Here is an 11938-nt window from a genome sequence, read left to right on the forward strand (position 1 = left end):
TTGAATAATTGAAGTCCATTTTTGAATGTAAATTGATAACAAAAAGAAAGATTAACGACATGTCCATGTAACAAATTGAGTGATGTTCCAGCTAAATATGTATTACAAAACTATCAATATCTAGATGATGCACTTAAGAAATTCTTTCGCACTATCAGGAAAGTTGCCTTTAGCTTCATTCCCATGATGTTTTAGCAAGTATAATAAAAATCGCGTCCTTAACTCATACCCATCCTGCACAAACAATATATGTAATGAAAATTTCACGCCGAAGATCTTAAATCACTTAAAACATGTAATGGATGCGTTGCCACTGGCATTTCAAAGAAAAATACTGGATGCATATACAATCATAAGACATGTCAATTTTCTAGCTTGGCATAGAAGGTGAGTCTAAAATAGTTGCTTAGTTATTATGATAATCTTGCTAGTACATTTATGATAGTTACAATAATCACCTAGGAGTTTCAATTTTTGAAAGGAAACAACAACAACAATCATTAGGCCCTTAAGAAAAGAAATCACGACATGATTTTGAATCTGACCAGCTACAAGATATATCCTTCCTAATATTCTGATCTAGTGGGAAAAACTACTACCCAACAATATACATATAATATAATCGACAATGTTTTTTAAATTTGCTAAATAATCATGGGAATAGAAAATGACTTCGGGCTTCAAGATCCAATAGTATATACAGGCTCGATGCGACGAAGCTAGCGAAGAACATCGAGATGGTTCCAACGAAGGATTTGTCTCGATTTTAAGGGACTTTCGCATGCACAAATCGCCCCCCGTCTTTGTCAGCCACACCTAATAGAAGCAACATAAATGGCTATGACGCCAGCTACTACCTTTTCGTGATCATCATGCGGAATTAGATCATCATTAAAAATAAGCATTATAATGTTCACATAAATGATGCATTCCAGTAAAGGTTTTGTGATTGTCACAAGAACATAAAAATAATAGACACACATATATTTTCATGTGGTAGAATACTACTAATCTACACTGGACCTTAATTTTCTATCTAGCGTTGCATATTATAATTAAACGTCCATGGTTGCATCTATTCAAGCTATACGTAGGAAGACGCCATCTAGTCAAGCACTACGAACTGAGAGAAATAATTACATCTTCTAGTATAGTCGTCAACCCGTGCGTCCGTACGGGCTTGTCAATATTTCGATAGATGTTTGTGAGCTATAGTTTCATTAATATTGGTTCCATGCAATATTTCTAAAAAATAAAGTTTGAAATAATAATTATAATACACATTGTATACCCTCTACATTCGTTTCATGCACATGCTTGGTTTTTCACCGCACGGGCTACTTCTATAATAGCATGTTACCCTCTACATTGTATTTGTAGTTCTTATAATATGAAATGACAATCATATTAAATAGTTGGTAGTCTATAGAAATTGCAACCCAGCTCTACAAAAAAATTGATTGAGGACATGGTTAACAAATATAGTAATTTTGATTTATACCATTCAAAAAACAGAGAGATCTGATTCGAAAAAAAAATCTGCAGCTTAACAGTAACATGCAATGAAACATTCCAGATCTATCTAATTCAAACGGGAGAAGTTTTATGGGAAAAGTAAATTGACCCGATGGAATCCATTAGTTGGGCTTCCAGTAATTGGCTTTCGAAGTTCAATTATAAATTATATAAGGACCATTGGTAATTATTCTATACATACACTTGATTTAAATCATAACTTCGAACAAAATGTGTGGAGTATTCCTTAAACATAGAACTTGATATGAAACAACTTTGTAGATAAGAAAAGAATAGCATTAGGAAATGCAATCTCCATCTCTAAACAAATAATAAGGTATATCCCAATGGCTCTAGATATTATGAAGGAGAGAATGTTTTTTAAAACCTTTGGACTAACTGAGGCTGGTAAGAGAACATAAAAGTAATGGCGAGAAGATTAGCATGCCACCAATTTCAAGTCACTTTATACTAGGGACTATAAATTGTAGGTACGTACAACAGTTGTGCAAATTAATTATTTTTACGACAGAAGGACACGACTTCCCAATTTGATTAGAACTATAACACAATGAAAACAAAAGTGTAAGGCGTAATACTGTTGATAATTTAGCTATACACTAACTTGTAATTCATGTGTTGCATCAAATACGGCCAAGAGGCCAACTCATTGGAATGTGAGTGTGAGTACTTCCCTTAATCCAATTTCCTTGAAATTGCTGACATGCTCACTATTGTTTCTTGCATGAAGAACCTAAGTTTACTTACTTGATGTTCATTGTATCAAAGTGTGCTGCAACAATTATAAGGTAATAAGAAGATATTTATGGTTACCGCAACACATGATAAAACTGAGATTTTTCATACAACCACCTCTATATCAACGATTACCTTATCACATGCTAATACATTCAACAATTTTTATGACTTCTGTTGCCTTTTGGCATATCTTTGTCAAGAAATTCCATATCAGTGGCTAATAAATTCCTCGTCGTTCAGGTTTATGCCATCGTATGATCCCCTCAATTCGCATGCAAAAGGAATGCATTTTGAAAGAGAAGAATGAAAATTCACATATAGTGACGGTGTTGCTATTGTGAGATTTTTTAGAACAATAGGAAGGCCACCCCCCCCCCCCCCGCGTGTTCCATTATCGAATAACGAAACCAGAGTGCAGGAGTCAAACATCATGCAAAGCAAGTTCAGGAAAGAAAAGGAAAAAGGTGCACATTACTACAGACCAAAGATCATAAAGCCTACCTATTACAGAGCAGCCGACTCGACCTGCTCAGGCTGGGATCTCCAGGACAGCGAGATTGTCTTGCTTGGTCTGCTCTGTCAGTTGCGAGATCTTCATCTTCCATATTCCAGCGGGTGCAACGCCAGGGCGCCTGATCTTTTTTGCCGGCTGGGCAGGGGAGCCCGGAAGGTCCAGCGACGTCACAGGGCTCAGCAGCGTGTGCTTGCAAGTGAAACTGCCTGGACTCCTGGGTGGAGACGACGGCGTGGTGCCAGACGGTGGAGGTGACATCCTTCACAGGTTTAGCTTGGTAAGAAGTACCTGGTTAAAAATACCCTCAGTGTTTTTGTCAAGTTCGACTACCCCGCTGCGAGCTGGAAAGGAGTGTTCAGGATCGAGGAAACTCAGTGGTGTTAGGCCGGCATATCTTAATTATGTGCTCCATAAACAGCAGTGGACGTGGACAGTGACGGTGCTGGTAATCTATGAGGAATACTTGAATTGGTTTGTGCAACCAAGCTCTCATTTATCCATAATCATCCGGAAATACTTTCTACATATATAATGGCTTCGGATTCAGTGTGAAAGATTCAAGTGCCATATATAGATGAAGTGTTTGTTCAGTATAGAAACAGTACATTGTGAGAAATATGAATTATAGTTAGGATCCATGAAATAAATCAAGTGGGATTAAAGCCTAGAACATGAGAAACATAACAAAAGTATCTAGGAAAAACGAATCAGAAATAACAAAGAAAAAAGTACCTCTGCTTCTTAGCTCCGGCAGACTCTCTGACCAAGTCATGCCTCAACAACATCCTCCAGGCTTACCATTCCTTAGGCACACGGATCCAATAAAAGTATATCATGTTGACGAAAACTATGGACTTGGAGGTTGGTTGGAACAAAAAAAAGATGGGGAAGATGCACGACTTTTTGTAGTGAAAAAAGACAGGGAAGATCAAAAGAACTATTATAAGGAGATGATAAATAGAGAAAGAACAATTTCTTTGGCAGGCAATAGGAATAATCTGTACGTACCTTAGAACTTGGATCCTGCACGATGGACGGGTGGTCTTATTTACTTTGATTAACATTTGAAATTTATGGGGAGTCCATAATTAGTATATCAATGAAAGATGAGGTTTCACCATGAGTTTTCTGCAAATCCACGGGAATAAGAAATATTTTCGTTATAGAACGGCTACGTTATTTAAGTTAAGTAAAACTCCAATAATGCTAACTCATTCAGAAACTGCAGAGCACAAACTAAGTACATGTGGCTTCATATTGTCATGAGACGTGACCTGCTATATAAAGTATATTTTGTCGCCAATGCAGTGCTGGATTAATCTTCCATGCAAGTAGGCCATGTATCAAAGTCAGAAGAATTTTAATTTTGAATAAATGAAGCATAGTAGTAAAATCATGGAAGAATCAGCCTGAAAACACAGATAACATCATCTGCATTACAACAGGAAATAGATTTTTGGTTCAATTTTTACAGTAGAGGTGATGTTTTTATCTATATTCTGTGATCTTGAAGCATTCCTTGAGATTTCTGCACCATCTTGGAATATAAGGAGCAACATTTATGAAGATCTTATCATTTATATGGGTCCAAATATTCCAGCATCTAATAATCACTCTACCAAGCCCACTTTACTTTAGAAGGGCATCAATAGCAAGTATTGCTTCATTATAAAACAAATTCTCTATCTCTTGCAGCCAAAATTTTTTACCCTCTTTGTCTTTGCTGGGGTCTTCAAAAGGACAGAGCTACTAAAACAGGAAAGAGTTGTTGGTAGTAGGATTGTGATTAACAGACGGTGGAAGCCGGCGGACTCCATGGAGCATCCCATCTTTCCATCTTCCAAGTGGGGAATACGTGAATTTAGTCTCGAGTTAGAACTTAGAATCCACCAGCAATAATTATCAAAAGCAAACTGTATTGTAGAGTTGCAGTCCTGAACAGGAGAGAAATATAGATCAGATACATATCAAATTATTATCATAACTGCAGGCGAAGAAGGTGAATTACCAATCTTCGATGGTCCGGAAAACAACTCACATCCAGGCCATGGTCGGCAATGTTGTATGCGTATGGAGCCCCAACGTGCCATCGTCTATAATTTGGAAATACCTAAAGGATCAGTACTGCTTTCATCCAATCTTCCAGCATACCGAAAAAGGCACCACATGTGCAGAGATTTAAGCTCCATCTTAAGTGCATGCTCGAAGAGCAGACCGGCTACCCTCATCCCTGCGACCATGGACATGCAGTCTCTATGGACCATGGACATGTAGTATTTGGCTTGAATAAACACATTGATAATATCTTAGTAACCCATGTTTTTTTGAAAAACTGCTACTGGTATTTTACAGTTAGGCATTATTTAGTAATACAATATAATATGAATTCAGACTCCTTGAATAATAGATTGGTTTTAGAAAAAAAACTTATTTGAATAAGAAATCACAAATCCGGCCATGGATGCCTGCAATCTATTTCTGTACTATTATTGCAAAATAGTACAGCTCATAGAAAAACTGTAATTTAAATTACTCTGGTGCATATGGTACTACCATGGCATAACCTAAATGTATAAAATATTAGCGCATGCATAGTTTTTTTATAACCAAATTGTACCTTTAGTAGTAGAGGTTTTGGAATGTCGAGAGTATGGTTTACCCAAGAAAAACAAACTAAATATCTCGCTTCGCAGTACATGCGTTGCACCTAAATATCTAAGCTAAATTCTCCTAAGAAGGGAGTGTAAAATAATCTAGGTGGACAAGCTATCAACAGCTCTAGTAATGCATGGAGCATCATTATCTAGTTATTCTATCTATACAATCAAGCAGGCAGTAAAAAGGAGAAATTTTGCAGTACGTACAATTTGATATCATGAAATTTTATAATCTAAGAGACAATAATTTTATAATTTAAGAGGCTGCAGTATATGTGTGTTGTAGTATGAACTATGACATAAAAGGGAATCGAGAACCTCTTATTCCAGCATCATCGCTTGTCTGTTCTAAAGCATCTGGAAAGGGAACAACATGAACGTATTTCATGACCATGATTCATAGCCAGACAAATCCACAGTGGTGTCTAAGCTTCACCTCTGGGATAATCGTGCTAAGGATTCCCAAAAGCCACACTGCAACAACAGAGTATAAAATTCTACTCTGCCTTCTAATTTAAGCGTTTCTCCTTGTCCGCAAATATAAAACTTCAATTATTCGCGTATGCCCTGAACCTTTTGTACTCATTATTTCAATGCTCAGGTCAGCAAAATACCTGTAGTTCCTCTAAAGAAATTTTTGAATGGGTGACAGTAGTTACAGCAATATTGTCCTTGAGATCAATACTTGCCATATAAATAAACCTATAGACTGTTAAAATTAAACAGTGATACATACCGACAATAACTCTTTAGTCCATGCGAGAGACTGAGTGCAACTTCATGCTAGTAGCTGTGAAGAGTTGCATGTATTATTGCAGTGCTCCTTGCCAAATGAGATGTAACTCTTCTAGTTGAACATTCAGACAAAGGGGACATGCTATAGATAACACATGTCAGTCCTTTGTACATTTCTGGACAACATAAACAAAAAGCAAATCACAAACTGGGAGACTGAATAATGTATAATTTCCAAAATATTTTTTCAGCATCTGCATTCTGACTTGCATTTATAAAGTGCACATACTGATAGTTGTGCTTCTAAAATCGTTCAAGCAAGAATCATCTAGGATAAGATCTGTTACTAATAATTTTGCCTAAAGAGCGGTAATCAAGCCGAGATTGGACTTCCAACTAACATGTAGCATGATTGCATAGCCTCATAAAAGCCCTTTGCTTCTTCGCACATGAAGACTACTTTGTTACACTTACAGGACAAAATGGCATGGTTGTAGCACATATGTGTATGGAAGATAGCAAGGGAAGATGCATGCACATCAGAATAGAAATAAGAGAAACAACCTTAAATAAATTCAGAGATATATAGCAGTTGTTTCTGCCTGTTTCTGAATCAAACACTGGAGAAATGCCAGGGTGTGCTGAGTTTGACACGAGGATGCTCTGTCATTCTTGGTTTCTCCTTACTACATCGGAGAGCTGCTATTTGTTTCAGAAACAAATAATGTGGACGCATCAGGGTCTGTTGAGATTGATGCGTGTCTCTTCCAAAGCACGTAGTGGGACACGCCGGGGTGCGAATACCCTCGTGACTCCAAGCTGCAGCAGCTCGACGTCATGGCTAGTCCTCGGACCTTGGATGGAGACCATCTCCTCTCCCACACCACCTGTGGCACCGTCGTCATCTCGAGCTCGCCAGGGCTGTTGTGGCTCTTTTTTTCTTCTCCCAGGAGCTCGCCAGGTTGAGCTCGCGCACATCAGATGCAACACACACACACCCCACTTGCTATTTAAAAGGCTAACTACAGAAACAACATCACATTTTTAGTACATGGATGACCATGTCAATCTGAAGAAACTGAGATTTTTTTGATAAAATGAAGAAACTGAGATGATGTGACAATACCTGTCGAGCACGACCAAGGTTACCTGAGTTCGCACGGGTGCCGACCTCGAATTTCAGCAGGTCGGCGGCGCGACGATGGGCTTGTCAGGCGCCTTCAAACCTGCGTCATAGACCTCCTCGGCGTTGGTTCAAGGAGGCGTCATCGTCCACTTCCATGACAGCGAGGCAGAGGGATTTGGGCAGCCAAACAGGGAGAGCGCCACGTCGAGTTATCATCGGAGACAGAGGCGGCTTAGCCAGGGTGGCCGCGCGCTGGGGTGGCACAACGATGCATCTGTGGACATGGAAAAGGGGAAGAGATGAATGGAAGGGCCGGATCCGGTTGTGCTGTGGCGGCGCCAATCAGCAGCGGAGGTAATCTGTACTGGACGGCAGCACCGACGGTGCAAGAAGGAGATGCGAGATGGGGAAAAGGGGAGAGGCGAGCGAGAGAGACGACCTCGCCGCCTCCCGGCGCCGGTGACCTGCCGGCGAGCCGCCATCCTTTCCCTACCCACTCCTCCTAGCCAGGCTCACCTTCCCGCAGCGCCCCAGGAAGCCCAACCCGTCCGCGCCCGTCTTCCTCGGCCCCGAGCGCCTCCTCCTCGCCATGCACATCATGGGGGTTCCTCGTCGGCGCCGCACTCCCGACGCTCTACATCCTCGACGTCCTCCAGTCCGGGGACACCACGGGGATCGCTGCTGAGAGTGAGAGAGAAGGTGGGGGCCGGGCGACGCCGGGATCGGGGGAGCAGATGGGGGGCGGGCGGCGTCGGGAGCCGGGGAGGAGGTCGGGGGTTGGCGGCACCGAGTGGCGGCGAAGGGATCTAGCGGTGGTGGTGAGGGGACGAAGGGCGGCGACGGCGAACGAGGGCACAGAGTTGGGCGACTATTTCTCGCTCGAGGGCAAGAGACCTCGGTCGTACGTGCGGGTGGTTGGTTTGTGATTTTTTTTCGCTGGTTAATTTTCGCCGGTTTATTTTTGCTGGTTTGTTTTCGTTCGTGACAGATGGGTGCGACGGGAGGTTAGGCGCGTGGGGGTGGGTGTGGGACTCGATCGTGGGGTTTTCCTTGGTTTTTCGCGGCTGAGTGGGAGGTGGGAGGAAGTACCAAAGAAGTACCAAAAAAGACCGGGTGAGGTGGGACGAAAATAAAACCCGAAACGCGACCTACCAACTGAGACATTAGGAGTAGAGATGCACTTCACGTCCCGATATCATGCTAAGTGTGTGCATGTGTGCACGATATCAAGCTGCTCCTAAAGAATGTCATCTTAAGGCCGTGAAAAGGATAGTGAGATACTTAATCCATACACCAAATTTTGGCATTTGGTATCCTAAGAGGGCCTCTTTCGATCTTGTTGGCTACTCCGACTCGGACTATGCCAGTGACAAGGTTGATAGAAAATCCACTTCGGGTACATGTCAATTTCTTGGTAGATCTCTTGTGTCTTGGTCTTCCAAGAAACAAAACTCGGTATCCTTATCCACCGCCGAAGCGGAATACATTGCCGCTGGTTCATGTTGTGCTCAATTACTTTGGATGACCCAAACTCTTAAAGATTATGGGATATATGTGAAACATGTTCCATTACTTTGTGACAATGAAAGTGCTATCAAGATTGCTCACAATCCCGTGCAACACTCTCGAAATAAGCATATTGAAGTTTGTCATCATTTCATTCGAGATCATGTTGCTAAGGGTGACATTAATCTTAAGCATGTTCGCATTGAAAAGCAATTAGCGGATATATTCACTAAACCACTTGAGAGAGTGTTTTGCAGGTTAAGAGGAGAATTGAACATCATTGATGCTTCAAACTTGGAGTAGGAACTCCATTGGATACATGCAAGACACGAGCTTATGACTAATCCTTGATATTTCTCTTATGATGAAACTCTTCTGTCTTGGATATATTTGCATCTTGCATGTTATCTAACCCTTGTAGGTACTTGGATGAATCTAATTCTATGAGATTGCAACCCACTCACATCTTGAGCAATCTCTACATCAACAAGTCTCTACACAATGGTGGTTGAAGACAAGGAAGCAGAAAACCATTCAAACATATCCTTTGACAAATTCTATGTTGAGTTTCATGATTGTCATTTTGGATACACAAGTGCTCTTCCTTGCAAAAACTAACCCATGTATGTAGATGAACTCAAATACCAAGTGGTGCTCCCATCTCTTGATGAGCTACATCAACCTTGAGCAACCCACACAAGTTCAACTACATGATCATGATCAACACCACCACCCAAGGTATGTTATTCCATCTTAGAGAAGCTTTACTCCAAGTCATGAGTCAAAGCAACTCGACAAGATGTGAATACATCAAGATGCTTAAACAAAAAATGGTAACCCCATTTTGAGCTTAAACGATGAGTATGACCTACGATCAAGTGATCTCACTTGACTCCTAAGTCAATGTACTCTAACATAGGTGACTCTGTCGCCGACCAATTCTAGATGAAGTTATCTCGTGTTCTTTTCCGTGCTCTTGCATTTGTCTCATGCATATTTGTTTCCCCTTTCTCAAAAAAAAACTTCATCTAGATTTCTTTTTCTTTTCTATTTGTTCTACATCCAATTCCTTGCAAATCCTTGTGAGATATTACATGTCTAGAGAGCTGAGGTGACAAGTGCTTTCTTTGTGATGAACTCGGTCACACCGGTTTCTTGTGTTCGGTCTAACCGAAATCATTCGGTGCAACCGAAGCATCCAACTCGGTGCCACCGATTTCACAACAGGAAAAACATTTTGCCACTTATTCCTGCATTACTTTTTGATTCAGCTCCACTCAATGAATCATGCCCTCTACAAGCATCACATTTTTATCATTTCTTTCGGCTGTGACTCAAGGACCAAACCCATTCACGACAAATTCCAGAAGGCCCTTCTTGGAAATTGATGTCAAAGGGGGAGAGAGAGATCACATCAAAGCTTATCACCTCAACAGGGGGAGAGAGATATCTCCAGGGGGAGAGAATACTCAAGAAGAGAGTAATCTTCAAGGATCCCAGATGCTTGGTGTTCAAGTGGAGAGATGCCACATGTCTTCTTGAGGGGAAAGACATGTTCATATGTGCTCATTTGCATTAGCTCTGTTCATTTTTTTCTTTGAGCTTTGTTTTTGCATTTTTGCTCTGATTTTCTGTTCCCTATCTTCTCCCAGTATCCCATGCTAGATTCAAGGGGAGCAAGACATCTAAGGGAAAGAAACTCTTTAAATTCATTGCAAATCTTTACCTTTGGGGACATGTCTATATCAAATGTGGTACTCAGTACTCACTCTCTACATATCATCCCAGTCTTGGTACTCTTGTGGTTTCTTCCTGTTTGCTCTGGCTAGTAAGTGCATCTGTGTTGTCTAACCTTATTTTCACAGGTTCATTCCATCCGAAGCCAACTCAAGACCACAAGGTAAGTATATGCATCACAATCATGTATATGAAAAATTCTTGCTGTTGTACATACTCTTTGCAAGAAGGACCCATGAGCATGAAGGTACATTTCTCATACTTACATCATTTGCTCTGATGCATATAACCAAGATACATGTCACACATTGCTTACTCTGTCATGTTTATGCATTCACATGCTTCTATATTCCATATTCACATGATTGCATACATGTAGGGGGAGCCTATGCTTGTTACATGTCTTTCCAAAGCTTTACTTGTCATTCTCTATACCTTTATCTAAAGGTTTGATGTATGTTGCCATCAATTACCAAAAAGGGGGAGATTGAAAGCACAAGTGCTCCATGGGTGGTTTTGGTAATTAATGTCAACATATCTCTTGTTGGACTAACACTTTTACCTAGTATGTTTCAGACAAGTTCAACAATGGAGTGGCATGGACTAAAGGATGTGGAACCCCTTCAAGATGCTAAGGACAAAGGATTGGCTCAAGCTCCAAGATCAAGACTCTACATTTTCTATTTTAGTGATCCAAGATCACATTGAGTCTATAGGAAAATCCAATACTATCAAGAGGGGATGAGGTGTTGCTTAATGGCTTGCTTGCTCAAGTGCTTAATGATATGTTCCAAAGCCCTCAACTACTTGCTCACATCCACATATGTCCTAAACCAGAAAGTCTAACTCGGCCCTACTGATTCTTTCTATCCGGCGCTGCCGAGTTTAGATGTCTTAGCCACTTCCACAAAACCTAGGCAAATCGGTTTCACCAATAGGGATCTCGGTCTCACTGAGATGGGATTGTAATCTCTCTGTATGTCCATTACCAAAATCGGTCTCAGTGAATTTGAGAAATCAGTACTACTGAGATTACAATGCAAGCTCTCTGGTTAGCTTATTACCAAAATTGGTCCCACTGAGTTTGTGTAATCGGTCTCACCGATTTTGCCTGACCAACTCTCTGGTTAACTCATTACCAAAGTCGGTCCTACCGAGTTTGAGTAATCGGTCTCACCGAGATGACGTTATGCCCTAACCCTAACCATATCGGTCCTACCGAGTTGCATGGTGGTCCCACCGAAGATACTAACGGTCACTAGATTTGCTGAATCGGTCTGACCAACTTTACCAATTCGATCCCACCGAGTTTGGCAAGTTGTGTGTAACGGTTAGATTTTGTGTGGAGGCTATATATACCCCTCCACCTCCTCTTCATTCGTGGAGAGA

At 41.0% G+C, this 11938-nt stretch overlaps 1 protein-coding gene across 3 annotated transcripts; it reads right to left on the reverse strand.

Annotated features, from left to right (window-relative positions):
- Nucleotides 1-722: 722 nt before the first annotated feature.
- LOC123089864 (uncharacterized) lies at nt 723-4708 on the reverse strand. 3 transcript variants are annotated; one of them, XR_006442405.1, is made up of 5 exons: nt 4498-4708; nt 3797-3916; nt 3521-3591; nt 2776-3076; nt 723-816 (listed from the first exon to the last, which is right to left on the reverse strand). XR_006442405.1 is itself a non-coding variant. In XM_044511424.1 (3 exons), the coding sequence occupies exons 1-3, from the start codon at nt 3558-3560 to the stop codon at nt 807-809; spliced, it is 351 nt and encodes a 116-aa protein (XP_044367359.1). In that variant the 5' UTR covers nt 3561-4077; the 3' UTR covers nt 723-806. The 3 variants fall into 3 exon arrangements, 1 of the variants encoding a protein (XP_044367359.1); XR_006442404.1 differs by having other exon boundaries at nt 3521-3916; XM_044511424.1 differs by lacking the exon at nt 4498-4708 and having other exon boundaries at nt 3521-4077.
- Between the last annotated feature and the right edge of the window lie 7230 nt (nt 4709-11938).

This window comes from Triticum aestivum, chromosome 1B (genome assembly GCF_018294505.1).
Source record: "Triticum aestivum cultivar Chinese Spring chromosome 1B, IWGSC CS RefSeq v2.1, whole genome shotgun sequence".
In the NCBI taxonomy this organism is placed as follows: Eukaryota; Viridiplantae; Streptophyta; class Magnoliopsida; order Poales; family Poaceae; genus Triticum; species Triticum aestivum.